Below are 26,528 nucleotides of genomic sequence, written 5' to 3' on the forward strand. Positions count from 1 at the left end.
CTTTGATTTTTAGAGAGAAGCCAGAAGACAGGATCTAAAAAATGTGGGCAATTTCCATATTTTGGAAACACATCATAGCAGCCAAACAAAATTTCAGAGGGTGGGGGTGGGGTGCGGCCCATCCCTTTTGGTTCCCAACCTGTGAACTAGCCCTTAGCACCTAGCTTCAGGAGAAATTTGACCTGCAAGTCGCCTTACTTGTTAGTGCTTAATTTCTTCCCTGGCCAGGGGCAAAACTTTTTTAAAAAGCCTATCCATTTGTAATTCTAGAGTTCAGGAATGGCCCTCCCCTCCCATCTCTTGGGTAAGCTGCCTTTCATCAACCAGTCTCAATCTATTTAAAGTATTTAGGGGAATTTCCCGTTTCTTTAAAAAAAAGATTTAATTTTTATTATTTTTAATTATTTGTCTCTGGGTTTGTGTATAGGTATGTGCACATAGATATTGGTGCCCCGAGAGAGTCGGATCCTCCAGAGGCTGTAGTTACAGGTGGTTGTGAACCACCAAACGTGGGTGTTGAAGATTCTCTGCAACAGCAGTACAAACTGCGTAACCGCTGAGCCATCTCTCCAGCTCCAGTTTTCCTTTTCTTACTGGCAGTTTCGACCAGGGGAATTCCTGTCCATGTGCATTTCAAAAGTCTTGTAATTGGGATCCTGCTGGGATGCAAGGGGTTAAGAGGAAATGGCCTATTAGGGTCTTCCTAATCCGAGAAATCCAGGACCTCAAAACTATGCAGAACGCCTGTAAAAACCATGATTCCACCAGGCGGGGATGGTTGGCCGAGAAGCCCCGGAGGTTCTTCGAGTAACTGCAGAGCAGAGCCTAGAACGGCCATGAGCATCCCGAGATCCGCTGGACCAAGGCCCTGACCTAGCGCACGAGATAACGGTGGAGCTCTACGGTCCGACCCTGGAAACTCAGGTGAGGCGTGTCTCCATCACGCCGTCAGTGGCCGGCTCCTCCGGGAATCACGCCACAGGAAATGAGCCCGCGGCGCTCGAAGTCAGCTGCCCACCCGGGCTCCCCGAGCAGGGGTCCTCCCGCCACCGCGCGCCCCACCGCGTACGGGACCGCCCGGGAACGCGCGCGGCCGGCCACGGAAAGTTGGCGCCGGCGCGGGGCCGCGCGCCCCGGGCGCCCCCTCCCACTCGAGGCGCACGTGCAGCCGCGCCCCCGCTCCCAGGCCGAGACGGGACGCCCCCACCCCCACCGCGGCACGCAGTGCGCAGGCGCCTCCCCGCGGGTCCCGGCGGCGGGAGCGGGAGAGAGGGAGGCGGCGGGCGCGGCCGGAGCGGCTTCAGCCTCGGCTTGAGGGCTGAGGCGAAGAAGGCGGCGGCGGCGGCGGTGGCGGCGAGGCGGCGAAGGTGATGGCGACGCGGGGCCCATGAGGCGGCGGCCGGCGGGACGGGCCGAGGCCCGGCGGAGGAGGCGGCTTCGGGGGCGCCCACCGCCGGGTGAGCGGCGGCTTGAGGGGCTCCGGGCCGGGAGCGGCCGGGCGAACTCTGAGGCGCCTCGAAAGCGGCGGCGGCGGCGGGCCGGGCTCCCAGGGACGGCAGGGCGGGAAGGAGGGCCCGCCGAGCCCCGAGGGGCGTCGCCACCCGCGTCCCGCCGCCGCCGCCGGCGCGCCCGCCCTCTTTGTCCCCCGAGCGCGCGGTTCCCAAATTGGGAGGGAAACGGCTCGGGCGGGCCGGGAGCGGGCGGCGGCGCTCCCGCAACTCCTCGGGGCGGTTGGGGGCCCCGGGCGGGCAGGCGCTGGGCGGGCTAGCCTTTGTCTGACGGCCGCGGCCGCTCCTCGGCGGCGTGCTGCGGGGTCCGGCGGGTCCTCCGTCCCCCTTGGAGGTTTTTTTATTTTCTTTTTTTACTGGAGGTTTGGTTCGAGCGCTGCGGAGCGGGAGCGGGACTGGCGGGAGGACCCGGCCCGTCGTCTCTTGCTGGACGCCTTTTCTTTACTTGAGATGACTTTATCCTCACTTCGTAAAACTTTGGAGCTCTGCTGTGGATTTTTTTTTTTTTTTAATTGTTCTTCGTTGACTCTCCAGATTGAAAATAGAGAGGAGGCGCTAATGCTGTGATTGGGCTGGCTGCTACGTTTGGAGTTTCGAGTTGAAAAGATTTACGTGACTTGTGTTTAGAATTTGGGGTCCTCTCCCCACTCCCCGCCGCCGCTTTGCGGATTATTTGGAATTGCTTTTCTTTTGCGAAGTGGATGAGTTTGTTTATTTGTTTTGTCATTGAAAGACATTTTTGGTCCTCGGGGACTGGCAGCGCTACAGATTTCATTGTGCCCGGGCTTTATTTTGTTCTGGTCCACACTAGTTGCAATCGAGGAACTCAAGGTAGACCAAATTCTGGATAAGTTATCTTGTATGTGTCTTAAGTCTAAACGTAATTGTTTTTGTTGTGCACCCTTACAAGTGGATAAATGTGAAAGCGCTGCACAAAGCCATGTAAACGAAAGATTTTAATTCTCTGTTAAGCAGAAATCAGTTTGTCTGTAGTACATGGGTATCTGTGAGAAGAGGATTAATAATGTAATTTTGGAATCAAATCCTTTCCCCTGTAAACAGTTTGTGGGTATTTTTCAGAGCAAGGATGCAAAACAAAGAGAAAGTCCCCACAAATTTGGTTGCTTAACTTGTAACTAAATTAATTGTGAGTTTTTGTTAAAATTGCAGGTTTTGTTTGGGGCCAGCAGGGATTTATTTGCATTTACTTTGAGTTTCTTTAGGGCCATGTAATGGCAGAATGAAAGGAATTAGAACGGATTCTTCTGGGTAAAGGGTAAAAAGCTTTGTTACACCAGGTCTTCTGTTGCAGAACACTGTGGGCAAAGGGCATTTTGGAGAGAAAACTGGCATTATAAGGTCTGCAGATGTGTTCTGATTTGTTATGGTCTCAAGACAGTGGTCTCATCCTATTCTGTTCCTTTGGAGAACCCTATACTACTAAAGAACGGATGAGGAGGTTTTGAATACTGGCTCACATACAGCAGTAAATTCTTGTTTTACAAAGTCTGGAGTTGGCTGGCAGCACACCTTGGCAAAGGGTTAGCTTACAGACCCGTGGAATGTGTTTACCCAAAGGGTTTCCTACAACAATGGGATGAGCTCATTAAAGATTACATTTTACTTTTTAGTTTTATTCTTTGAAGCAGGGTATCATTGTGTGGTATGGGTTGATCTGGAACTTGGTATGCTGCCCAGGGTGGCTTTGAACTCCCTACCGCTTGACTCTCCAGAATGATGTGTTATAGGTAGTTCATTCAACAAATTTTGTGGTCCTGAAGGCGGTACCAAGTATGTGCTGTCACTAAGCTGTACCCCAGCAATCTTCTTCCCCATTAAGTACTTGTATGGGACAGAGCTAGGAATTGAGGAGACAAAAGATGAGGACCAGCCTTTTTTCCCCCTCTCAGTGCTTTTAATGTGCAAAAAAAAAAAAAAGTTCGGCAATCTGGAAATTATCTAAGATCCTTGAAAAAAACATGCACAAACTTTTTTAGAATAAGTTTGTTTCCCCTATGGAAATGAAATAAATTTTACATACTATTCTTATCCTCTCACCTGTAAACAGTGTCTAACTCGTTCTTCTGTGGCTTGCTTTATCTGTGTCTTTGTGGGATCTAACTGGTTGTGACTGAATTAATTGTAACCTCACAATGACTTGTAACATACCTTTTGAGAATGCTTGGAGTTAAGTGGAGTTAGACTCTATTTTTAGGGAATTCCTTTGGGCTCATTCTTGGACCTGGGATTCCTAATTGCCCATCCAGAGTAGGTAGTTATGCGGACTTAGATTCCACCCTCTGCTCCAGCTCCTCAGGATGTTGTCCCCTCTCTGATGTTGGCCATGTCTTTACCTGAGGATCTTGGTCTTACTGTCTTCTCCGTCTAAACCTAGTTTATCTCTGTCTTTGTTACCGGATATATTCTGAGGTTTATGGGGTTTTTTTGTTTGTTTGTTTGTTTGTTTGTTTGTTTTTTGAGACAAGGTCTTATTCTAGCCCAGGTTGGCTGCAAACTCGTGGCAGTCTGCCTCCTTTTTCCCATGTGCTCATAGAATTAGAATTGCTGGTATATGCTACAGTGTCCCGTTGGTAGACAGTGCTGGAGATCCAGCCTACACCATCTTGCATGCTAAAGAAACACTCTACTAACGAAGCTACACCTCTAGCTTGTCTATATACTTGTCTCCTTTTCCTTCTGTTCTGTACTAGAGATTGAACCCAGGGCATGATGGACAAACACTGCCACAGAGCTACACCCCCAGCCCTGCTTACACATTTTCTCTTATTCTGTGTATCTGTGTCTCACTTGTCTTTTCCCTAGTTCCCGAGAGTTCAAATCTCAGTCAGAGTCTTTGTGTGTATTACATCTGTTTTCTTCCCTCCAGAAGCAACTCTTTGTCCTTTACTCTGTCAAGAAACCGTTGAGGGCTGGACTCATGGTTCAGTGGTTAAGAACTCTTGTTCTTGCAGAGGACATAGGTTCAGTGCCCAACACTGACATGGCAGTTTACAGCCATCCATAACTCCAGCTTGAGTGTATCTTAGTGCTGTCTTCTGACCTTGAAAGCAACAAGCACATAGGTGTTTTGCAGATATACACATGAGTAAAATACTTAAGAAGTGAAATTAAATAGAAAAAAGAAACCTATTTCCTCTTTCTAGTTTAGCCCAGGGACTAAAAATACAACACTCTCCTAGGAAATATTGCTTATTTGTGTGTTTATGTCACCATTAGATTGTATAGTGTGTTCTGTAATATTTAGAGTAATATCTTGTTTTTGCTCTCAGTACCCTTGGCATCTAGCTTATAATTACTTCATTTATGTATTTGGCACATTGATGCCCACTAATTTTTTTCTTTATAGTTGTTTGGTGTAGTAAAATACTTCTGATAAAACTTTAGTGCATTTACCTGGAAGCCTTGCTATTATTACATTCTGTGTATTTTTCTTGTTTTTTTTTTTGTTTGTTTGTTTTGTTTTTTGTTTTTGTTTTGTTTTTCCAAGATAGAGTCTCCCCTGTACAGCCCAAGTTGATCTCAGAACTGGTCTACATGCTTTAACCTCAAGTGCTAAGGATTATAGGTGTGTACACCTTGTTTATATACTATTTTTTGATGTTAGTGGTCTTATATATGAATATAGTGCTGTTTTGTTGTGGTTGGTCAGTTTAAATATTTCTTTTTAATTGGGCGTGTGGCCCTTGCCTTCACTTCTGGCACTTTGGCAGGGAGAGGCAAGTGTATCTCTGTGAGTTCAAAGACACCCAGGGACTACATAGTGGGACCCTATCTCAACAAAACAGAACAAGACTAAAGAAATGGCTCAGGGGTTGAGAACACTGGTTGATGATAATGGACTAAACCTCTGAAACTGTAAGCAAGCCTCAATTAAATGCTTTCTTTCATAAGAGTTGTCATGGAGGGGGCTGGAGAGATGGCTCAGCGGTTAAGAGCACTGACTGCTCTTCAGGGTTCCTGAGTTGAATTCCCAGCAACCACATGGTGGCACACAACCATCTGTAATGAGGTCTGATGCCCTCTTCTGGTGTGTCTGAAGATAGCTACAGTGTACTCATATAAATAAAATAAATAAATCTTTTTTTAAAAAGTTGCCATGGAGATGATTGGTGGAGGCTCACCCCTTTAATCCCAGCATTCAGGAGGCAGAGTCAGGCAGATCCCCATGAGTTCGAAGCCAAACTGGCCTACAAACGGAGTCTAGGACAGCCAAGACTCTTACTCTTACACAGTGAGATCCTGCCTGGAAAAAGAGAGGGAGAGGGAGTTGCTGTGGTCATGGTGTCTCTTCACAATAGAACGCTAAGACAGGAATGGCAGAGATCTCTCAGGAAAAAATGAGTTTTATGTATCTGAAGCCTTTGCGTCCTATTGTACTTAAACCTAGAATATTAAAGTGAACAATATGTCTATGAAAAAGTATGTATGTATGATTTATAGTTTGTATCTTAGGTGTTCCCCTAAGCATGAGTTGAAGGCTTTGGTCTGTAGCTGATGGTGCTGTTGGGAAATTATGGACGCTTTAGGAGGTGACAGTATGCCTTTGGAGGTGTACTTTGACCCTGGTCCCTTCCTCTGTCTTTATGCTTCCTGGGTGCTATGTGGGTGCTGTCCTGTTCTTACACACACACTCTCCTATGTATGTCCCGAGAAATGGTGCCACATGATGCTGGCTGAAGCTAATACCATAAGCAAAACCCATCCATCCTCCTTTTTTTGGTTTATCTTTGTCGTTGAAAGCTGATGATGCACACAGGTTACAAAGCCTTTTCTCTCTTTTCATTTTGGGTATTTAGAGGCAGGGTTTCATGTAGCCCAGACTAATATAAAACTTAGCATGTAGCTGAGCATAGCCCTGAAGTCCTGCTTTTGCTGCCTCTACCTCCCAGGTCCTGGGGTTCCCGGTGTGCAGCACATCCTGCAGTGTGTATTTAGAGAGATAGTTTTATTATTTGAGCCACAGCAGAGCTCTCAACAACTAGGGGCCTTGTTTATAATTGCTCTGTATGTTTTTCATGGGGAAACTTACCCCTGCACACACACACTCTGGAGGTTTGAAACTGCATATATATGAGCATAATTTCTTAAGATAGGAAAAAGAAAAAGGAGATCTGTATACAGAGTAGTGTTCTTAAATTCTAATAGCTAATCGTAAAAGCTGTAAAAGTAACATTTTGGGTTTTAGAAGCATGTCTAAGACCATATATTAATACTACAGAATAGGTCCATTGAGCTTAAACCGGATCTCATGGCATGTGGATATTCCGACAAGAGAGCCTTTGATATGAAAGAGAGTGATTAGAAGATGAAAATCGTATAACATTCATGTTGCAAATAAACATTAAATGGAACTCATACTTGAAACTGATTTTTAAAAAACTGTATATGTGTAGAGGGATTAAGCCCTGAACCTCCTGTGTGCTAAGCAAGTGCTCTACTCTCCTGATCTTAATCCTTAACCTCTGGTGGATGTTTTAATCAGTTTTTCAAATAAAAGTATATTCCTTCCAAATACTGGATGAAAATCAGTAGAGACTGAGTTTTCAGGACTGTTGGGTTGACTGTGGCAGCACAGACCTGTAATGTCAGCACACAGAGACAGAGGCCAGGCGAGGAGGAGTTGAGCCCTTCTTGGCTGCATAGGAAGTTTAAGGCCTGGACTATGTGAAATGCTGTCTACAAAAACTCAGCAATTTAAAAACAAAACAAATACTAGGTGTGATAATTTCCTTTTTTTTTAAATTAGAAAATTAAATTGTGCATTTGTGTGTGTGTGTGTAGTATGTATGTATGTATGTATGTATGTAGACAGGCTCATGGCATGATGCACAGATGAAGGTCATAGGACAAGTTTTGGGAGTTAGTTCTGTCTTAACCCTGTTGAGGCAGGGTCTTTCTTGATGTTCTGCTGTGCGACATACCCAGGTTCACTGCCTTTGAGCTTCTGGGCTCTTCTCTGTCCACTTCTCATCTCCACGTAGGCATGCTGGGATTACTGATACATGCCACCATGAGTTTCCTCAGGGTTGAAGTTAGGTTGTCAGGCCTGTGCTACTCGCTGAGTTGACTTCCTAGTAGGGTTTCTGCTTCCTCTCCATGTTGGCTATATGAATCTGTTTGTGAAAATCATGAAGGAGTGTGCTTGTTTTTGTGCATCTTTTTCCCTCCCTGTTGCTGGAATTAAACATAAAGCCTTGCCCATGTTAGGCAAGTGCTCTACCACTGAGCTACACCTTAGCCCCATTTCTTCATCTTACCATATTTTATTCAGTAAATTTACCAAAAAATCAAAATTGCATAATGTTTCTGGAGTGGGTGGCATTTCATTTTACACTTCCTAGTAACAGTTCATCACTGAGGAAGGTCATGGCAAGAAGTAAGGAAAGGAACCTAGAGCAGGAACTAAAGCAGAAGCCACGGAGGAGCTCTGCTTACTGGCTTACAGATAATGTATTTAAAATAACTTTATTTGACTTTATGTATATGTGTGCCCAGTGTATGTTATGTGTACCACATGTGCTCAGGAGTCCTCAGAGGTCATTAGATCCCTTGGAACTTGAGTTACAGGTGGTTTTGAGCTGTGGTGTGGGTGCTGGGAACTGAACCATCATCCTCTGCAAGAGCAGCAAACACTTAACTGCTGAGCTATCTCTGTAGCAACTCAAAAAATAATTATATATATATATATATATATATATATATATATATATATTTTAAAAGTTGTAGATGTGGGTTGACACATAGCTGTAATCCTAGCACTTAGGAAGTAGAGGCAGGAGAGTCAAGGCTAGCCAGGGCTACACAGTGATGTAGTGAAACCTTTTTTCTCAATCTACCCTTACCACAAAGGGTAAAAAAGTCAAAAGCTCAAAGTCATTGTATATTATTTCATTATAGAGGTTTATAACAAGTTATATAAAATATTCTTATAGTAATTACAAATGTAGTATTACTGATCAAAAGATGGTGTTTTTGAGTTTTTTCTTGGGGAAGAGTAGCTTTTTGAGAGACTGTGTAGACCATGTGTCCTTGACTGAACAGGGACTATCCTGCCTCTGCCTCGAGTGTTCCACTGTGCCCAGCACTATTTCAGTTCTTGATAAAGATTGCTCCGATATCTGCAAGAGGTATACCAGATGACAGTTGCCATTGTTGTATGATGTGAGAACGGCCACAGGCTTAGTTAACATTGGAAATGTTTATTTTCCAAGACTGAACACTGTTTAGAGTCTTGCTCTGATCTTCGCTGTTTTAGACGTGGAGCCAGTACTGTCCTCTCTGAATGCAGATGCCCCACTTAAGAGGCGTCGTGGATGAATGTGCTATCCCATACGTTTCCAGCTGGTTCCTGAATGTTCTTGAATTCAAGCAGAATGGCTCTTTGCCAGTGTAAATTGGCACTTCAGCCCACAATGGTGTGTTTTATTTCCTTGTTGGTTTATAGAGCCAACATTTCAGATGCCTCTCTTTTCAGAAGGTTTTATAATTTGATTCATAATAAATTATATTATGTGTTTCTCAAATGTTGTTCATAGCCAGGAACAGTTTAGAAAACAAGTTTTTTTCGTGTTTATGCCACATAGATTACTGTTTGCCAGTTAGCTGCCATAATTCTTTTTTTTAGAAATTGTCACCAGCTAGTTATTAGGCATCTATTATCACTGATGTGCAATTAACTTCCACTTAAAATGTTCCAGTTAAACAAAACTTCATTGTAAACCCTTTAATTGATTCTTTGTCTACACAATAAAGCATAGTCATTCAGGGATGAGTCACTGGCTCCATTCTTAGTGGATTGCTCAGCTCTTGTTGTGGGATGCCCAGATCGTTGGTCCATACCTTGGGATCATGGCAAGCCCGTCTTGAATTTTTTTTAAATTTAGTCTTTTCTGAAATGCCTATTTGGGAAATATCTCTATGAAAATTTTACATCTTGTTATTGTTAATGTCACCGCTGTTACATCGCTTCCTTCCTCACTCTGGAGTGCTGAATTTTATCTAACTTTTTTATTTTATTAATTTTATTGTGCCAAAGATAATATTAAGCACTGAGAACCTTAGGAATCAATTAGTTTGATATTCTCTGTTTATGTCATAATTGGGACTATGGAAAGAGGGCCTGGAGAGATGGCTTGGTGGTGAAGAGCGTGTTCTGCTCTTGCGGAGTACCTCAGCTCAGTTCCCAGCCACCTGTAATGCTCCAGGGGCATTTGAGACTCCTCTGGTCTTAGTGAGTAAGTACCAAGAAAGACCTGATCCCTGAAGCTCCTGGCTCACATTCTGAAATCCCTGTCCTTGGCACCTAGAACCTTCTCAATTTCACAAAATTTGTGGTTAAGAGTCAATCACTTAGTTCATGTTAGATTTTGTTTTTATTTAGAAAAGAAATTGGAATTTTAAAGTATTGACTGCCAGGCTAAGGGTGTGGCACCTAATGAGTCCATCTTTCACATAACATCCACCAAGCCCTTGGGTTCTGTACCCAGTGACACAGAAAACTCTTGGCTGACAAGTTATCATTAATTCCAGTACTTGGGAGGTAGAGATGGGGGGTACCTTAGCTCTACGTTGAATCTCAGGTCTAGCCTGGAATACATTTGACCCTGTCTTGAGAGAGAGAGAGAGAGAGAGAGAGAGAGAGAGAGAGAGAGAGAGAGAGGCAAAGACAGATATGGTCAGGGAAAAAATTAACTTGATAGAACAAAGGAAATCAATAAGAGTGAGGGTTTTTAAGTATTTTTATTTTGTTTTGAAACAGTCTCACCATGTTTCTTGCTGACTGTGAGCTAAGAGAACTACCTGTATTTGTTTCCTCAGTGCTGGGATAAAGGTGCACCACACTCATCCCAGGAAAGGTGCTTTTATAAACGGAATTGTGTGGTGTGCCCACCTTCAGCCTACTTTTCATGATCTATGAGTTCCTCCTGCTTCTGCCTCTCTGGGCTGTCTCCTCGACTCGGAAAGGCTACTATGCTTTGTGTATTTCTTCCTTCTTGCTCTAGAAACCCTCTAGTTAGCTTAGATAATCAGAGGTCTTGTGTTGTTTCCCTCCTCGGGCTTCTCTGTCATGTACTGTGTATTATTTAAGGAGTGAAAAACTACTGTTTTACAGATTTCCCCCCAGTGTCAATTAAGACACATAGACAGACATAGGATCGTGTTATATCCCAAGCTTGCCTCCAACTAATGATGTCCTGTTCCAGCAGCCTGAGTGCTGTGATTATAAACGTTGCTACCATAGCTAACTTGTCTGACTCTTAAAAAAGATTGATTCTATCTGTAATTCTGTGTATACATGTGTATCTCTGGGTGGGTTGTATGTATGTGTGAGTGCTAGATCTGGAGCTGAGGTCATCTGATTGGGTACTGGGGATTGGACTCTGGACCTCTCTAAGAGCAGGATATACTGTTCACTGCTCTTAAGTGCTGAACTACTTTGGGTTCATCTGGCTTTTAAAAATTAATTTTAAATTTACTTAATTTGTGTGTATAGGTGTTTTGCCTACATGTATGTCTGTGTACCACATACATGTCTTATGCCTGCAGAGACCAGAAGAAGGCATCGGATCTCTCCTAGGACCGGAGTAATAGGTGGTTATGAGCCTGTTTGGTTCTCTGGAAGATCAATTAATGCAAGAGAAAGAAAGAGAAAGAGAGAAAGAAAAGAAAAAGAAAGAAAGAAAGAAAGAAAAGGAATGAAATGGTGCGATAGTTACTGCTCACCCCACAGTTCCCTTGAACTGTTTCAGTAAATGATTGTGTTTATTCTGGGGTAGGAAGAGGAAGCCAAGCAGGTTCTAGGCCAGCCAAGGGCAGCACAGAGAGGCTGCAAATCCAAACAACCAAACATGTAGTAAATAGAGAAGGCTAATCACATTCAAAAAGAATTTGAGAGCCAGATAACTTAAGATACAGGTTTTAAAGAGCCATTGCCAAAATGAACCGTCTCAGGGAACCAAACAAACGGGTTTCTGAAAAAACATTGAACAAAGACAAGAAACTGAAACTTGAAAGTAAAATGCTTAATTAACGTCTAGCCTGACACTAGATTCTATACAGCATTTTGTTCTGCCTAAGCCAGCCACAGAGGTCACTGCCTCATGGGGGTGTTCTCTCTCTCTCTCTCTCTCTCTCTCTCTCTCTCTATCTCTCTCTCTCCCTCTCTCTCCTCTCTCTCCTCTCTCTCTCCTCTCTCCTCTCTCCTCTCTCCTCTCTCTCCTCTCTCTCTCCCTCGCTCCCTCCATTTTTTTGTTTTTGTTGTTTGTTTTATTATTTTGAACACAGTGAGGTAGGGTCTCCCTGTGTGGCCCTGGTTGTCTTGGAACTGGCTCTGTAGACCACAAAGGCCTTGAACTCACAGAGATCTGCCTGCCTCTGCCTCTGACCCCTGAATGTTGTGCTACCACTGCCAGGCTTACTTCCTCTCTTTCTTAGACAAACTGATGAAATAGGAATCAAGAAGAAAAGAATAAAAAATTGTAACAAAGGGGATGAAGGCAGGTACTAGAGAAATCTGTTTATTTACTGATTAGTGTAGTTAGCACTTCAAATGTATTTTTCCCTGGTCTGAGATGCTGAGGTAAGGGTCTGGCTGAGGTAAGGGTCTGGCATTTGTCTTTTAGGGGCGCCCAGTCAAGTTGAGGTGTCAAGATAAAAAGTTGAGGCACTCATAATAATCATGGTAATATGTTTAGTTTGCCTTGAGTCCAGACACAGCTCTCAGGACTTGGTATGAACAGTCTGTATCTCCCCTTTAACAGTTGACTCAGCCTTGCTGTTCACAAACTGTGAATGTACTAATTTCTCAATGGCCAGACATTACCCTAGTTAGCAATTCTGTCCCTATGGGTTGCAAGGAGTCTTGGAGAATTTTTATTTTGTTCTTAAGCTTTAGGTTGATTTATTCTACATTTAAAATCTTAAACTCTGAAATTTCCTGTTCTTAGCAAGTGTTTTTATGTTTTTTTCTTTTAAGAAAGGCCAGTGTCCTTTTTTCATATGTATCTTATTGTATGTGTATGAGTGTTATGCATGCATGTACATCTGTTCATCACTTGCATGATGTACCACTTACATGCCTGGTGCCCAAGGAGATTAGAAGTTGTTAGAGCCCCTGGAACTGCAGTTCCAGAGGGTTGTGAACTACCATGAGGGTAGTGGGGACTGAACCTGGGTCCTCTGCAAGAATAGCAAGTGTTCTTAAGCACTGAGCCATCTCTCCAGCCCTGAGAGTTTATCTTTTATAAATCAGATTCCAAGGACTGGGTTGAAGTCCTTTCTACATGAAACCTGTATGTGGTCCCTTTTGTGCTGGGTTTGTGAGTGATGCTGGGAATCCAACCAGGTCCTTGAGCATGCTCAGTGAACATTACTTACGAGCTGCACTTCAGCTGTAATAGCACAGGTCATCACTAAGAAGTGCCAAACTGTAGAGCAACACTGGCTGGCTTCAAATGCTGGCTTTACGGCACTCAGTCATTAGATGATCTTGGACAACTTGCACACATTGTCCAACTCTTGCTCTCGAGGTTATGGAGACCCAGGAATAGACGACCTAAGAATCTCCAAATGTGTGCTTTACACTTAATTTTGAAAAATCCTTTGAACTCTGTTTAACAGGAAAATTTACTAAGATTTTGCTTGGTTCTAATAGTATATAACAGAAAAATGTTATGAATTTTGGTCTAATGTAACTCACTCGTAGATTGCTAGAAGTATAAAACAAGGTAGATTTATATCATAAGTTACTTGGAAAACAGACTAAAAATAGTATATTTGGTTTCTGGTCCAATAATTGTTATATAAGCAAACATGATTCTTTTTTCAGTATGTATGTGGGTGTGTGAATTGTTTTAACTTATGGGCCACCATGAACTTTAGTCTTTTTAAAAAAAATTAGTGGTGGTTCTGCTAATCCTTTGGAAGCCCATGGAAGTTCTTTAGAAAGATTGCCCTTCCCCCACTTTATGAGATGTTAGAATTAGTTAATAAGCACATCATTTCTATAGAAAGAGAGTAAAATGCTGAAACAGGCTGCTTTTTAAAATCAGGTTTATCTATCAGGCCAGTGGTGGCGGATGCCTTTAATCCCAGCACTCATGAAGCAGAGGCAAATGGATCTCTGATTTTGAGGCTAACCTGGTCTACAGGAATTAGTTCCAGGACAGACTAGTTCCAGACAGCTACACAGAGAAACCTGTTTTTGAAAAACCCAACACAAACCAAACCAAACCCCAAAAATCATGTTTATAAGATAGGCAAGGTAGCCACACCTTTAATCCCTGCACTCAGGAGACAGAAGCAGGCAGATCTCTGGATTGGAGGAAAGACAGGACTATAACAGAGAATCCTGGTTTCCAAAAACAAAGAAAATTGGCTCATTTAGCACAGAGTTTTAGGCTTCAAGGACATGGTGTTAGTTTCTGGTTGGTTCTGGTGAGCGTCTGAGGGTAGGTAGCGCAGCAGCAGCAGGAGGAGGAGATTGTGACAGCAGGTCATCTTACCAGATAGGAAGCAGGAGAGACTCGGGGTTCAGGATCAGACTGTTAAAATTTCCTCTCCCCAGAATTTGCTTCTGAGGCCAGCACCCCTATAGAGCTTCCACTTGGCCACTATAAGACTCCAACACGTGAAGTTTAGGAGGCAACAATTCAAAACATATATTCAAACACATATATTTATTCTTAAGGTTCTTTGTAAGATAATGCCGTTTAAAAATAAAGATTTATTTTATGTATATCAGTGCTCTATCTGCGTGTACATCTCTGTGCCAGAAGAGGGCATCAGATTCCATTATAGATGGTTGTGAGCCATCATGTGGTTGCTGGGAATTGAACTCAGAACTTCTGGAAGATCAGCCAGTGCTCTTAACTGCTGAGCCATCTCTCCAGCCCTGATAATGCCGTTTTTTTATTGTAGAAAGGTATTTTTTACAATTTTAAAAAATTTTTATTTTATATGCATAAGTGTTTTGCCTGAATGTATACATGTATATCATATGTGTGCCTGGTGTCCCCAGAGGTCAAAAGAAGGCCTTAGATCCCCTGGAATTGGAGCTAGTTGTGAGCCACCGTGTGGGTGCTGGAAACCAAACCTGGGTCCTATGTAATAGCAACCAGTAGGAGCTATCTCTCCAGCCCCTAGACATTAATTTTATTTATTTATAAGAGTGTTCAGCTGTATATATGTGAACCATGTACATACCTGGTACCTGAGAAGGTCAGAAGAAGACATTGTTTCCACCAGAACAAGAGTTACAGGTGGTTGTGTGTAACTTATTTGGGTTCTGAACCTTATATGGGAGCTGAACCTGGGTCCTTTACAAGGCCAGCAATTCTTATCCACTGAGCCATTTCTCCAGCCCAGGCAATGCCATCTTACATTTGGGGTTTACATGATAAAGACTGGAGGAAATAATGGGAAGCCAAAGCATTTTAAGTGTGTGTGTGTTGGTTTATTTTAAAGTTTTGTTTCATATGTATGGTTGCTATGTATGTATGTGTATGCATGTATGTGTTCCATGTGTGTACTCTGTGCTATGTGACCATGTAGGCCAGAAGAGGACATCCGATCGCCTGGAAACTGGACCTTTACAGAGGCTGCACCAGCATGTGGGAGCTGCTGTCCTGTGGAGGTGTTCTTAGCCTTTCAGCCATCTCTCCAGAGCACTAGTGCGGTAGTTTCTCTTATGTTGTTGGTATATCTCACCTCTACAGAATTAAGAAAAAAGGTGAAATTATTTGTGTGCATTTTATATATAGGACCAAATATCAAGATTCTCTTCTCTCAGGCATTTGTGGTCAAGAGCATCAACTTCAGGATGTAGACACATGATGCTGGGATCCTATAAAAGCCCATGGAAAGAAAGTAAGGCTCAGATGTTTCAGCACTCTCTCTCTCCTTTTCTCTCAACGTCCTTTCCTGGGTCTCATGTATCCCAGGCTGGCCTTGAACTTAAACACACCCCTGATTCTTCTGCTTCCATATCCCAAATGCTGAGTTAAACATGTGATGTGCCATCATGCCTCATTTGTGTGGTATGGGGATCAGATCAGGGCTTTGTGTGTTCTGGGCCAGCACTCTGTCTACCAACTGAGCTACAGCCTCAGCCCTTGGCCTGGCTCAGCATTTCTAAGGTTTCAGTTTTAAATAGTACACAAGACTCAATTCTGGCCATGTTAAAATGGCTGTTTTATGCCTTGTGGTTTCTTCCACCAAAAAAGTTGGGTTATTGTCTGAAATGCAAAGCCGATGGGAAATATTTTTGTAGCTATAAATCCTCAAGGTTACTCATTTGTTAGGCTGCAGAGATGGCTCATGTGGGTCAAAGCCCTTGCTGCAGAAGCATGGAGATACAAGTACCCATGTAAAAAGCTGGACATGGAGGGCTGGAGGATTGGTCAGCAGTTACCAGTGTGTGCTAGTCTTACAGGAGACCCGAGTTAGGTTCCCAGACTCCTGTCACACTACTCTAAGGAGATCCAACTGCTTTTGGCTTTCATAGGAACCAGCACATGTGGCTTATAACTTGTGTATTCAATGACAGAAGAAGTGATGGGCCCAGTTAACTCAAAGTCCTATGGTATTATCTGATTTTGGTGAAATTCCCCTTTAAAAAATCCAAAACTGTTTATTGAGTGAGCTGCAAGAAGGCAGGCAGCAGGCTGGCTCATAACTGTATTGCCACCTGCTTGCTTTGTTCTTTGAGGGTTTTCCTGTATAGCCCAGGCTGGTCCTCCTCCTTCTCCACACCCTTTCTTTTTCTGGCATGGTCTATGTAGCCTTGGCTGGCTTGGAACTCACTCTGTTGACCAGGCTGTCCTTGAACTCAGAGACCTGCCTGCTTCTGCCTCCCGAGTGCTGGGTTTAAAGGCATGCCTAGTCATGGTTCTGAACTCTTTTTTTCTTTTAAATGTGTATGAGTTTTTCCCCTGCTAATATGTCTCCGTACAGTCTATACACCTGGCACCAGGGGAGGCCAGAAGAGGATGTTGATTCCCCTGGAACTGGAGTTACAGATGGTTGTGAGCCGCCATGTGAATGCTGTAGATTAAACCCGGGTCCTCATAAAAGCAACAGCACCTGCTCTAAACCACTGCCCCAGCCCTCCAGCCCCTGGTCCTGACCTCCTGATCACCCTGCCTTGTCACCCACTGGTTTAGGGTCATGTGTCAGCTTTTCACATATAAATTTCGACATATGCTGTGTCTATGAATCTTTTAGTTATTGTTTCATAAGTGTTTTGGAAACTCCTTCCTGCCCGCTCACCCCCCATAGTAAAACAACAACAAAATTCCAAGTTACTGTTAAATTACCATGAATATTCAGGGGTTCTTTTTGTTTTGAGATAGGATCTATATTATTATATTACATAAACTAGCTGGCCTCAAACTCAGAGAGATCTGCCTGCCTCTGCCTCCTGAGTGCTGGGATTAAAGGTTTTGCACCACCAGGTCCTGCCTCAGGAATTGTTTTAAGTTTCTTTGTTAAATAAAATGATAGTAGTGAACAAAGTTGGTGTCTTATGGATGACATTTGGCCTTAGCTTTTCAGACTTTAATAATGGACACTGATTTCTCTTTCATTGGTTTGTTTTGTTGTCTTGAGACAAGAGTCTCGCTATGCAGCCAGCCAGCCTGGAACTCTGGAGACGAATCTGGCCTCAAATTCATTTTTTATGTTTTGAGTCACAGTCCAGGTGTTTTCTTTCCCTGACTTTGTGAGGCATTGGATCTGTAAATCACCTCCTGTGGGTGGTGTCCCAGTGACAGAGCCAGCTGCTGGGTGTTTGAGCTGCACAGCTTGCTCCTGCCGGGCTGCTCAAACCCTTGTGAGAAGTCTTGGCTGTGAGGAGGCAGGGCCGCTGCTTCTGTTTTCTGCTGGAGTCTTCAAAGTTAATTGGTGGCTTTGTTGGTTTCTTTTGAGTCAGGACTTCACTTTTAACCTGGCTGACCTGGAGCTCTAAGACATCTGCCTGCCTCTGCCTTGCTCTTCCAAATGCTGCTGTTAAAGCTGCACTGCCCCTGCCCAGCAGTTCTGATGATTCGCTTTCACTCCTAGGTTTTCTTTTTAAGTTAAGTTTATTTATTTTGCCTGGGTGTATGTATGTGAACTCTGTGCATATCTGGTGCCTGCAGAGGCCCAAAGTGGGTATCAGATCCCCTGGAACTAGAGTTAACAGAGAGAGAGAGAGAGAGAGAGAGAGAGTTGTGAGCCTCTAAGTGGATGCTGGGAACTGATCTCAGGTCCTTTGAATGAGCAGACAGTGCTCTTAACTACTGAGACATCTGTCCAGCCTCTGTCAGGTTTTTTTAGAGCCTGATGACTTAAAAACGTTTAGGTCACTGTTAATTTCTCTTGTCGCTTGTTTTTGGAGGAGAGAAGAGGGTATTCACAGTCAAGCCTATTTCCATCTCATTCTGAGTGACTCCTGTAGCACACAGAAAACTTTGTTTCTTCTTGAAAGTGACATGTTAGTGACTCACTGTTTTCTGTGGGAGGAAGTTTATGACCAGATCTTTTCTTTTTCTGTTCCAGAAAGAATTTGGGAAAGTAACAAACAAAGTACAGAATCTGAAAGAAGGCTTTGGGTAACAGGAGTTCTGCTTAACAGGTAAGTGTTGGAACTTACTTGGGGTTTGTGATTTCCCATAGTCTGCAGTGCAGCCAGAGAGAGAAGTTGGAAACTTACACGTGCTTTGTGTCAGATGTTTCAATAGGGATCATCCTGTGACCTGGATTCTAGGCCTAGGTCTAAGAATGCCGGAATAAAAGTATCCCTTAAAATGCTGTTTTAAAAGGTGGGTATGTTAGCAAACACTTGTAATTCCAGCATTTCAAGGGTAAGGTAGGAAGGTCTTGACTTCAAAGGTCAGCCTACGCAACAGTTGATCCACTATTTGAAAAATACAAAATACAAAATACAAAATAGGAGCAAGGTATCCTTAAGACACGTTTAATCCCAGCACTCTGGAGGCAGAGCTCTGAATTCCAGGCTAGCCTGGTCTATGTAGCAAGTTCTAGGACAGACACAAGTACATAGAGAGACCTTTTCTCCAAAAACAAACAAACAAAAAGCTGTTTTTTAGTGGGTTTGCCTACTGGTTGGATTTGTTGCTTTCACAGATCAGTTTAGCATATGTCGATACAGGGTTTCCCTGTGTAGGGAAAAGTATTTGTTGTAAGGAAATCGATTGTGAACTTTTAAGCAAAACCAGGGCCTGTTCTGCTCTGTGGCCTAGCAGGGAGTGCCCCTTGGTTCTTTTCTCTTTAGACTCTTTATTACTTGTTTGCAGCTGCACCATTCACTAATTACTTTTGGAAAAAAACTTGGGAGAGGGGCTCTCTATGTATCTCTGACTGTCCCGGAACTAACTTTGTAGGCCAGGCTGGCATTGAACTCAGAGACTCCCTTGTCTCTGTTTCCCAAGTGTTGGGATTAAAGGCCCATGTCACCACTCTTGGCTTCCTTAATTACTTTAATACTTTGTTACCTTCTTTAAAACTTAAGCTTTCTAGTAAACTGCCTCTTCATAATGGATCCAGTCTAAAGGTCCGTTTTATGATGGTAAGTTCTATGACTGGACCAGATGGCTACTCCAGTGTCTGCATGTCCCAGAACACACTAACGTATATAAAAACACAATGTGCTGCATCTAAGAAATAATATCAGTGAAGTAGGAGAGCAGACAAGACCTTGTATGTACAGACACGGAGTAGGGTGCTGTCTCACCCAAAGCTGTTTCTGTAAGGTGCAGTGAGATTCTAATATCTGCTACTGTGGGTCTTGAAGTGGGACAAGTCAGGTTACATGTCCTTAGAGATAACTATGAATTTACATTGTTAGGGTTGGATTATTTGTTGGGACTGGGCACCAAAAATAGAAAACTATTTTTAGCATTTGTTGATTTCCCCTGCTTGGTACTTTCCACCTACCAGGGCAAACCAATTCCACCACCATGAGTTGGAGCTTCCTGACCCGCCTGCTAGAGGAGATCCACAACCACTCGACATTTGTAGGGAAGATCTGGCTCACTGTGCTGATTGTCTTTCGAATTGTCCTGACTGCTGTAGGAGGAGAGTCCATCTACTATGATGAGCAAAGCAAGTTTGTGTGCAACACAGAGCAGCCAGGCTGTGAGAATGTCTGCTATGACGCCTTTGCCCCGCTCTCCCACGTGCGCTTCTGGGTGTTCCAGATCATCCTGGTAGCCACTCCCTCTGTGATGTACCTGGGATATGCTATTCATAAGATTGCCAAAATGGAGCATGGTGAGGCAGACAAGAAGGCAGCTCGGAGCAAGCCCTATGCCATGCGCTGGAAACAGCACCGGGCTCTGGAAGAAACAGAAGAGGACCATGAAGAGGATCCTATGATGTATCCAGAGATGGAGTTAGAAAGCGAAAAAGAAAATAAAGAGCAGAGCCAACCAAAACCTAAGCATGATGGCCGACGACGAATTCGAGAGGATGGGCTCATGAAAATCTATGTGCTGCAGCTGCTGGCCAGGACTGTGTTTGAGGTGGGCTTTCTAATAGGGCAGTATTTCCTGTATGGCTTCCAAGTCCACCCATTTTATGTGTGCAGCAGACTTCCTTGCCCTCATAAGATAGACTGCTTTATTTCTAGACCCACTGAAAAGACCATCTTCCTTCTGATAATGTATGGTGTCACAGGCCTCTGCCTATTGCTTAACATTTGGGAGATGCTTCATTTAGGGTTTGGGACCATTCGAGACTCACTAAACAGTAAAAGGAGGGAACTTGATGATCCGGGTGCTTATAATTATCCCTTCACTTGGAATACACCATCTGCTCCCCCTGGCTATAACATTGCTGTCAAACCAGATCAGATCCAGTACACTGAGTTGTCCAATGCTAAGATTGCCTACAAGCAAAACAAAGCCAATATCGCCCAGGAACAGCAGTACAGCAGCCACGAGGAGCACCTCCCGGCTGACCTGGAGACACTGCAGCGGGAGATCAGAATGGCTCAGGAACGCTTGGATCTAGCAATCCAGGCCTACCATCACCAAAACAACCCCCATGGTCCTCGGGAAAAGAAGGCCAAAGTGGGGTCCAAATCTGGGTCCAACAAAAGCAGTATTAGTAGCAAATCAGGGGATGGGAAGACCTCCGTCTGGATTTAATCTTGGTTGGGCTTAGAACTTGGGTTTTCATAGTTTATGGTAAGCAGCAACTTGCTGAATAATGACTTCCATTGAGTAAACATTTGGCTCTGGTTATCTTCAGGGATGCTGTTGGCTCATGATCCAAACTCAGGGGACTCTGAAGGTGGAGCTGGGATGAGTCGGGAGAGGGAAACACAGTGTTCCCAGGCACACGTTCTCAGCAATAATGCAGTTGCAGAACTTTAAGTTTGTGTCTTCCAGATCCAGAGAAGAACAGATATATTTAAATCATTCTTGTTGAACAGTTTTTGTATGTACAGTATTATGGTACATTTTTTTTTAGTATAACTTTTTTTTGTATTTGTACATTGGACTGCTGTAGTTACACTTTTTTATATTAAAGGAAAAAAATCCTTGTAAATAATGTCTGTTAAAAGCTAATGTTATTACTTTGTTTAGCAAATATTATCTTGTGACTGGAGTTTTAGTAGATGGTACACTTAATAAAAGTGCCTCTCATGTTTCAGGAAAGATTTAAGATCTGTAGGGAAATTGAGGGAGAAACACCAGTCTTGAAGTGTTTGGAAGAGGATCCCTGTTAGAAAGAGGTTGAGATCTTGGACTCTCTTTCCTGTGACCAGAGTTGTGGCCATTCTTGGAAAATGTTTGCAAAGGAAGTCAGTGATTTACTGCAGATTTCCTTTTAATCACTCAGTATGGCTGCTGTGTGCTTTGATGGTGTGTATCTGATTTAAAAGACATAGGATGCCTGGTCAAAACTTTATTTTTACCCCCTTGCTAAACATACACAAGGATGCCCCTGGTCAGATAGCAGTGTGTCACACTGATGGGTCTGACAGTGCTGAAGTTTAAGTTGCTTCTCCCAGTAAGCAGACGCACACCCGGCACCTGGAGAATGAACCACAGGAACTTAAGTTGTGAAACTGTTCCACTTGCCCTAAAATCTCTGCAGAAACCTGACTCTGGTTTCTGAAAAAGCTGGTCATGAATATTTTCTGTATTTGTTAACATTAGAAATACAAACAAAATTTCTCAGAATACTCAAAGCTACTTGTACTGAAAATGGCGAAAAGCCTAAACCCAGATGCTTTGTTTTAACAGTATGCTGTAAAACAGGTCTGAGTTGCCCAGGTCTGCCAGTGTGGGTTCAGTCTGCGTGGCCAGTCTTTGATGTGTGCAGCCTTCATTCCCTGTTAGCATATGTGTCTGTTAATGGCAAGGATTGATATCCATGAAACTAGTAATGTGTGGTGTTTTCTTTCCATCCTTACTCTTACATCACATTGGAAAGCTTTATCTTCCCATCAATTCATGTTTGTCTGGAAGTGCTGAGTCTCTGCTCACGACTTGTTACCACAAGCAGCGCTTTAGGTCCAACAGCAAGCATTTTGTGTGGGTGGCTTGCTCTTTCTACTAGAAAGCTTTTGCAAGACACCTCTCATTTTGAAATTCTGAAAGGATTGTGTTTTGTTTCTTTAAGTCTGAAGTACTACCAGGCAATAGTGGCGCACGCCTTTAATCCCAGGAGGCAGAGGCAGGCAGATCTCTGAGTTCGAGGCCAGCCTGGTCTACAGAGTGAGTTCCAGGGCAGCCAGGGCTACACAGGGCTACACAGAGAAACCCTGCCTTGAAACAAACAATCTGAAATGCCTGTTCTCTGTTGCTCGCAGCCTTGGACCGTGTCCGTTTGCCTTTGCTGCTCTCTTCTCTTCCCCACACCCACCTCATTTGTTTACATTTGCTTTTGAAAAGATCTTTAAACTTCAGCCCAGAGAAGATTCTCATTGCCCCTGACCTTTTCAGCAGGTGGAGCTAACGGGGACTCTTCAAACAAATGGTATATTTTTATATATCATGAGTAATTGATGGACAGTCCTTCCAAGCCAGTTCACTAATAGGTAAATGCATATAATTCTAATAAGACAGGCACGATTTTAACCACCTAAGTCTAGCTAAGACAACCCCCAGTTCTTGCATTGCTAGCTCATTCAGCAGACTTCCTGACTGAAGGACAGAAAATGCACATATACTCTCAGCCATCTCCCAGAGCCGAGGGGAGAACAGAGCGGCCTGCCAGCGGAATGGTTAGAGATTGGGGTGAAGAGGGAAGGACTGGAGCAGAAATGCCAGAAAGAACCAGGCAAAGGCATTTGATGCCAGGATCATCCATTGGTTCCTGACAATGCCCCCAGTGCTGCTTCTTGACCCAGAATGATGAGGATGGTATTTTTTTTTTGGTCTAGCTAATTCTTCAGCTTCTCAAAGTCTATAGAAAGTTATTCTAGGTCACCTCTTTATGTTCATACACTGTAAAGTTTATTTTTACCCTCTTGCTAAAGATTTAATCATGACAAGCATTTCCCAACTCCTCATGCCTCCTTAGCATACTTCTTCCAGATTTTGAACATAGACTTTTGCAAAAAAAAAAAAAAAAAAAAAAAAAAAAATTTATTTACCACTTATGACATTCTGTGGACCCACAGTAAGAAAAATGATCCCGGGGCTGGAAAGAAGGGTCAGCAGTTAAGAGCACTGGCTGCTCTTGCAGAAGATGGGATCAAACCCCAGTACCACATGGCAGCTAACAACTGGCTGTAACTTCAGTTTGAGGAATCTTTCAGCTTCTGTGGAAACTGCACATGTGGTGCACAGGCATGCATGTAGACAAAATACCTGTACACATAAAAAAAAAAAAACCTTTATAAATAAATGATTTAAAAAAGAAGGCACGCTCAAAAAAAAAAGTAAAATGATCCTGTCAGTGTCTGCTTTAACCTGTTCAGATCCTACATAGAATCTGTAAATATGTCTTTTTATCAAATGGCAATTGAGTTCTCAGTCCTTCAAGAAGCAGCATCAGAGTAGATGTCCTTACAAGCTTGTGTGCCCTGTCTGCTGCAGCACTGTCTGCAGCAGTGAGCCAAATGTGTGCTCACACCTGGTTCTTCCTGCCAAGCCCTGTAGTCAGCCTTTGCTGGCCAGTGGGGGCGCACACCTTGAATCCCAGTGCTCAAGAGTCAAGAGGTAAGCAGATCTCTTGAGTTTGAGGCCAGCCTGGTCTATGGAGTGAATTGTAGGACAGCCAGGGTTACACAGAGGAAACCCTGTCTTGAAAAGCAAAACAAAAACCCAATTATTGGGACTTGAGTTCCAGCTCAGAGGTGAAATGTTCTTACCTGGCATACATGAGGCTCTGGATTCAGTCCCCAGGTTTGGAGAGCAGAGCCCCAAACCACAATAACCATTATCAACTGGGTATGTCTGATTTTGGACCTTCAAAAGCATGGTCAAACTAACTGTGGTGTCGAGGTGTTTAGGTGGTTCTTGTCAAGGGTTTAGAAGACCCAGTCATTCATACCAAGAATGTATTTCAGTTAGGCAGACATCTGATTTACTTGTCCAGTTTTAATGTGTGTATGCTTTATGCATCTGTTTTTTTTGAGAGATGGTCTACTTCTAAAAATAACATGTATGAACGCTGGTATATTTTAGGCCAGCCAGCTTTCAGTAAAAGGCAAGTATGTTATCTCCTTTAATGCCCTTTTGTAAATCAAAGGTCGTTTCCAGTTATGAAAGATAAGTCTTTTAAACACACAACTGCTCGTTTTGGTTTGGGTTTATGAGGCAAGCTCTCGTGTAGACAAAGGTAGCCTCAGACTGACTATGTTGTAGTCAAGAATGACGTTGAACTCCTCACCCAGAGTACTAAGATTTTAAATGTGTATTAATAGTCCCTTCCTGGTCATTTTGAATGAAAAGTTCCAGTATTAGGATACTTCATCTCTGTACAATCATGTAATCTCTTTAAGTCTTACCACCTCGAAATAAAACCTCTGTATCTGCACAGTGTAGCTTGGAAAGAATTCCCACCTAGTCTATATGTGACAGATGGTGATTGTTCACAGACACCATCCACTGTGAAAACCCCTGGGCTGAGCTCTGTCCAGCCACACATCATGGAGACTGAAAAGGTTTTATGTGCTGATGTCATAATGACAGTGTTTAGTGGGTTTGATCCATGCACCTGCATTGTTAGAGGGCACCCACCACTATAAATCCAGGTGTTTGCATGGCTTTCTAGGTTAAATTCTGCTTTTCAGGGTTGGCTTATTGAGTATTGGCTAATAATACATTCTTCCAAAATTGAAACAATTTTTTAAAATGGTTTTCTCCATTTTTTTTTTTCAGTAAAATCTCTACCCCAGGCACTAAGTGTTGTTGCAGGTAGCATATTGGTTCCAGAAAATGTAGCCAGGGGTGATAGCTGCACACAGAACCCAGCACTTGGGAGGCAGGGCCAGGTGGGTCTCTTGAGTTCAAGGCTAGCCTGGTCTACAGAACAAGTTCCAGGTCAGCAAGGGCTACACAAAGAAAACGTGTCCGGAAAAACCAAGAAAATTTGAATGTAAAAGTCAACTCTTAGCCAGCAATCTTATGTCACATGGTCATGTGGAGTGGTGCTTGGAACCGCTAAGGAATTACCTGTGTTAGTGTTACAGAGTTAGCAATTTGTTGTGTCTAGTATGTCAACTGCCTATGTTGGAGGCAAGCACTGTACATGAGGGGTGTGGTCTCTGGAGCAGTTGTGTCAGTTCCAAATACAGCATAGGAGATTCCTCTGATCTGCACCTCCTTTCTCAGAATGCAAACCTATTGGCAACTAGGATGTCAGGAGATACCACTGGGCCAGTTCCCCCACGCTTTGTAGAAAATCGCTCCCAAATTGCTTAATGGCTAACACAGAAAATGATGTGTAAACAAAACCCCTCTTCCTGCATTCTCCAAGTGTAAGAATACATGGGTGAAGAAATTTCTCACTACACAGGTTGGACTCAAATGAGGCTTTTTTTCATGGCAGAGCCAGTGGTCCTCTGCAACTCTGAAGTGTCCCAAATTGGGAGGAAGAGGTTGCCCTGTGAAAGCAGGGTGAAGCTATAACCCTGAGCTCAAGAGCTGGGAACAGACACCTTTGTAAGAGGAGGAAGGGAAGAGTCAGAGAGGGGAGCATTAATCTCCAATACTCTTGGTTCCCAGAGAGCAGAAGCAGGAGAGTTGACTGGTCACACACAGGGCCTGACCTCAGCAGCACAGACTGTAAACTAGTCAGCCAACCATATTTGGTAATAAACTTGTGAGCCATTTAAAGCCACTGGAGCGGTTAAGCCTTGACTCTGCCTTGAAAGTGAATCTTCAGTAGATTTGCTGTCAGGTAGTGAGTGGATTCACAGTGAGTCTGAGTATTTTAAGGCCGTTTTGAGGATTTAAACAGCTTACGTGTGATGTCACACTGTATGTATACATGTGCTATGTTCGTAAGCACGTATGTGAGCCTAGGAGTAGAAGCTGTTGGTCACTGTCGAGTGTCTGACTAGGCAGAAGGCCAGCGAGTCCTGGGATCAGCCTGTCAGTCCCTCTGCACAGAGGTTAGATACGCAGCCACTCCTAGCCTTTTGCGTTAGGGATCTACACACAAGTCCTTGTGCTCACCCAGCAAGCTCTTCACCCACTGAGCCGTCTCCCTTGTCCCCACTCAGTACAATACCTTTCATTCTTTCTACTGTTGGCCATCTAAGGTGGAGCAGTTTCAGAGCTGCAGGAAGAAGGTGAAACTGAAGTTGAGAACAGAATCTAGGCTGGCCTGTGGGATGGTTGTCTGGTGGCTCAGCCAGTGTTTGCTCATTTCCAAGATAGAGTTTGAGAGGAAGCCTGAGTCAGGGTCATTCATTCTCATATTCTCATTCCCTCCTCCTCTCCTCTCCTCCCCTCTCCTCCCCTCCCCTCCCCTCTCCCCTCTCCTCTCCCCTCCTCTCCCCTCCTCTCCCCTCCTCTCCCCTCTCCCCTCTCCCCT

The 26,528-nt window shown here is 43.7% G+C and overlaps 1 protein-coding gene across 13 annotated transcripts; it reads left to right on the plus strand.

Annotated features, from left to right (window-relative positions):
* The first annotated feature begins 396 nt into the window (after window positions 1–396).
* Window positions 397–24,524, plus strand: Gjc1 (gap junction protein gamma 1). 13 transcript variants are annotated; one of them, XM_076935710.1, is made up of 6 exons: window positions 1,411–1,457; window positions 5,021–5,094; window positions 15,081–15,204; window positions 15,319–15,395; window positions 18,066–18,141; window positions 19,467–24,524. In XM_076935710.1, exon 6 carries the CDS (start codon window positions 19,487–19,489, stop codon window positions 20,675–20,677), a length of 1,191 nt encoding a protein of 396 aa, XP_076791825.1. In that variant the 5' UTR covers window positions 1,411–1,457; window positions 5,021–5,094; window positions 15,081–15,204; window positions 15,319–15,395; window positions 18,066–18,141; window positions 19,467–19,486; the 3' UTR covers window positions 20,678–24,524. The 13 variants fall into 13 exon arrangements, with proteins under 13 accessions (XP_076791829.1, XP_076791830.1, XP_034360167.1 ...); XM_076935713.1 differs by having other exon boundaries at window positions 15,081–15,199; window positions 15,290–15,395; XM_076935711.1 differs by lacking the exon at window positions 1,411–1,457 and adding an exon at window positions 1,827–2,339.
* The last annotated feature ends 2,004 nt before the right edge of the window (window positions 24,525–26,528 follow it).

This window comes from Arvicanthis niloticus, chromosome 6, assembly GCF_011762505.2.
Source record: "Arvicanthis niloticus isolate mArvNil1 chromosome 6, mArvNil1.pat.X, whole genome shotgun sequence".
In the NCBI taxonomy this organism is placed as follows: domain Eukaryota; kingdom Metazoa; phylum Chordata; class Mammalia; order Rodentia; family Muridae; genus Arvicanthis; species Arvicanthis niloticus.

Bases quoted from the DNA above. Each gene is read 5' to 3' on its own strand.
- Gjc1 (XM_076935714.1), top strand. From the start codon at position 19,487: ATGAGTTGGAGCTTCCTGACCCGCCTGCTAGAGGAGATCCACAACCAC.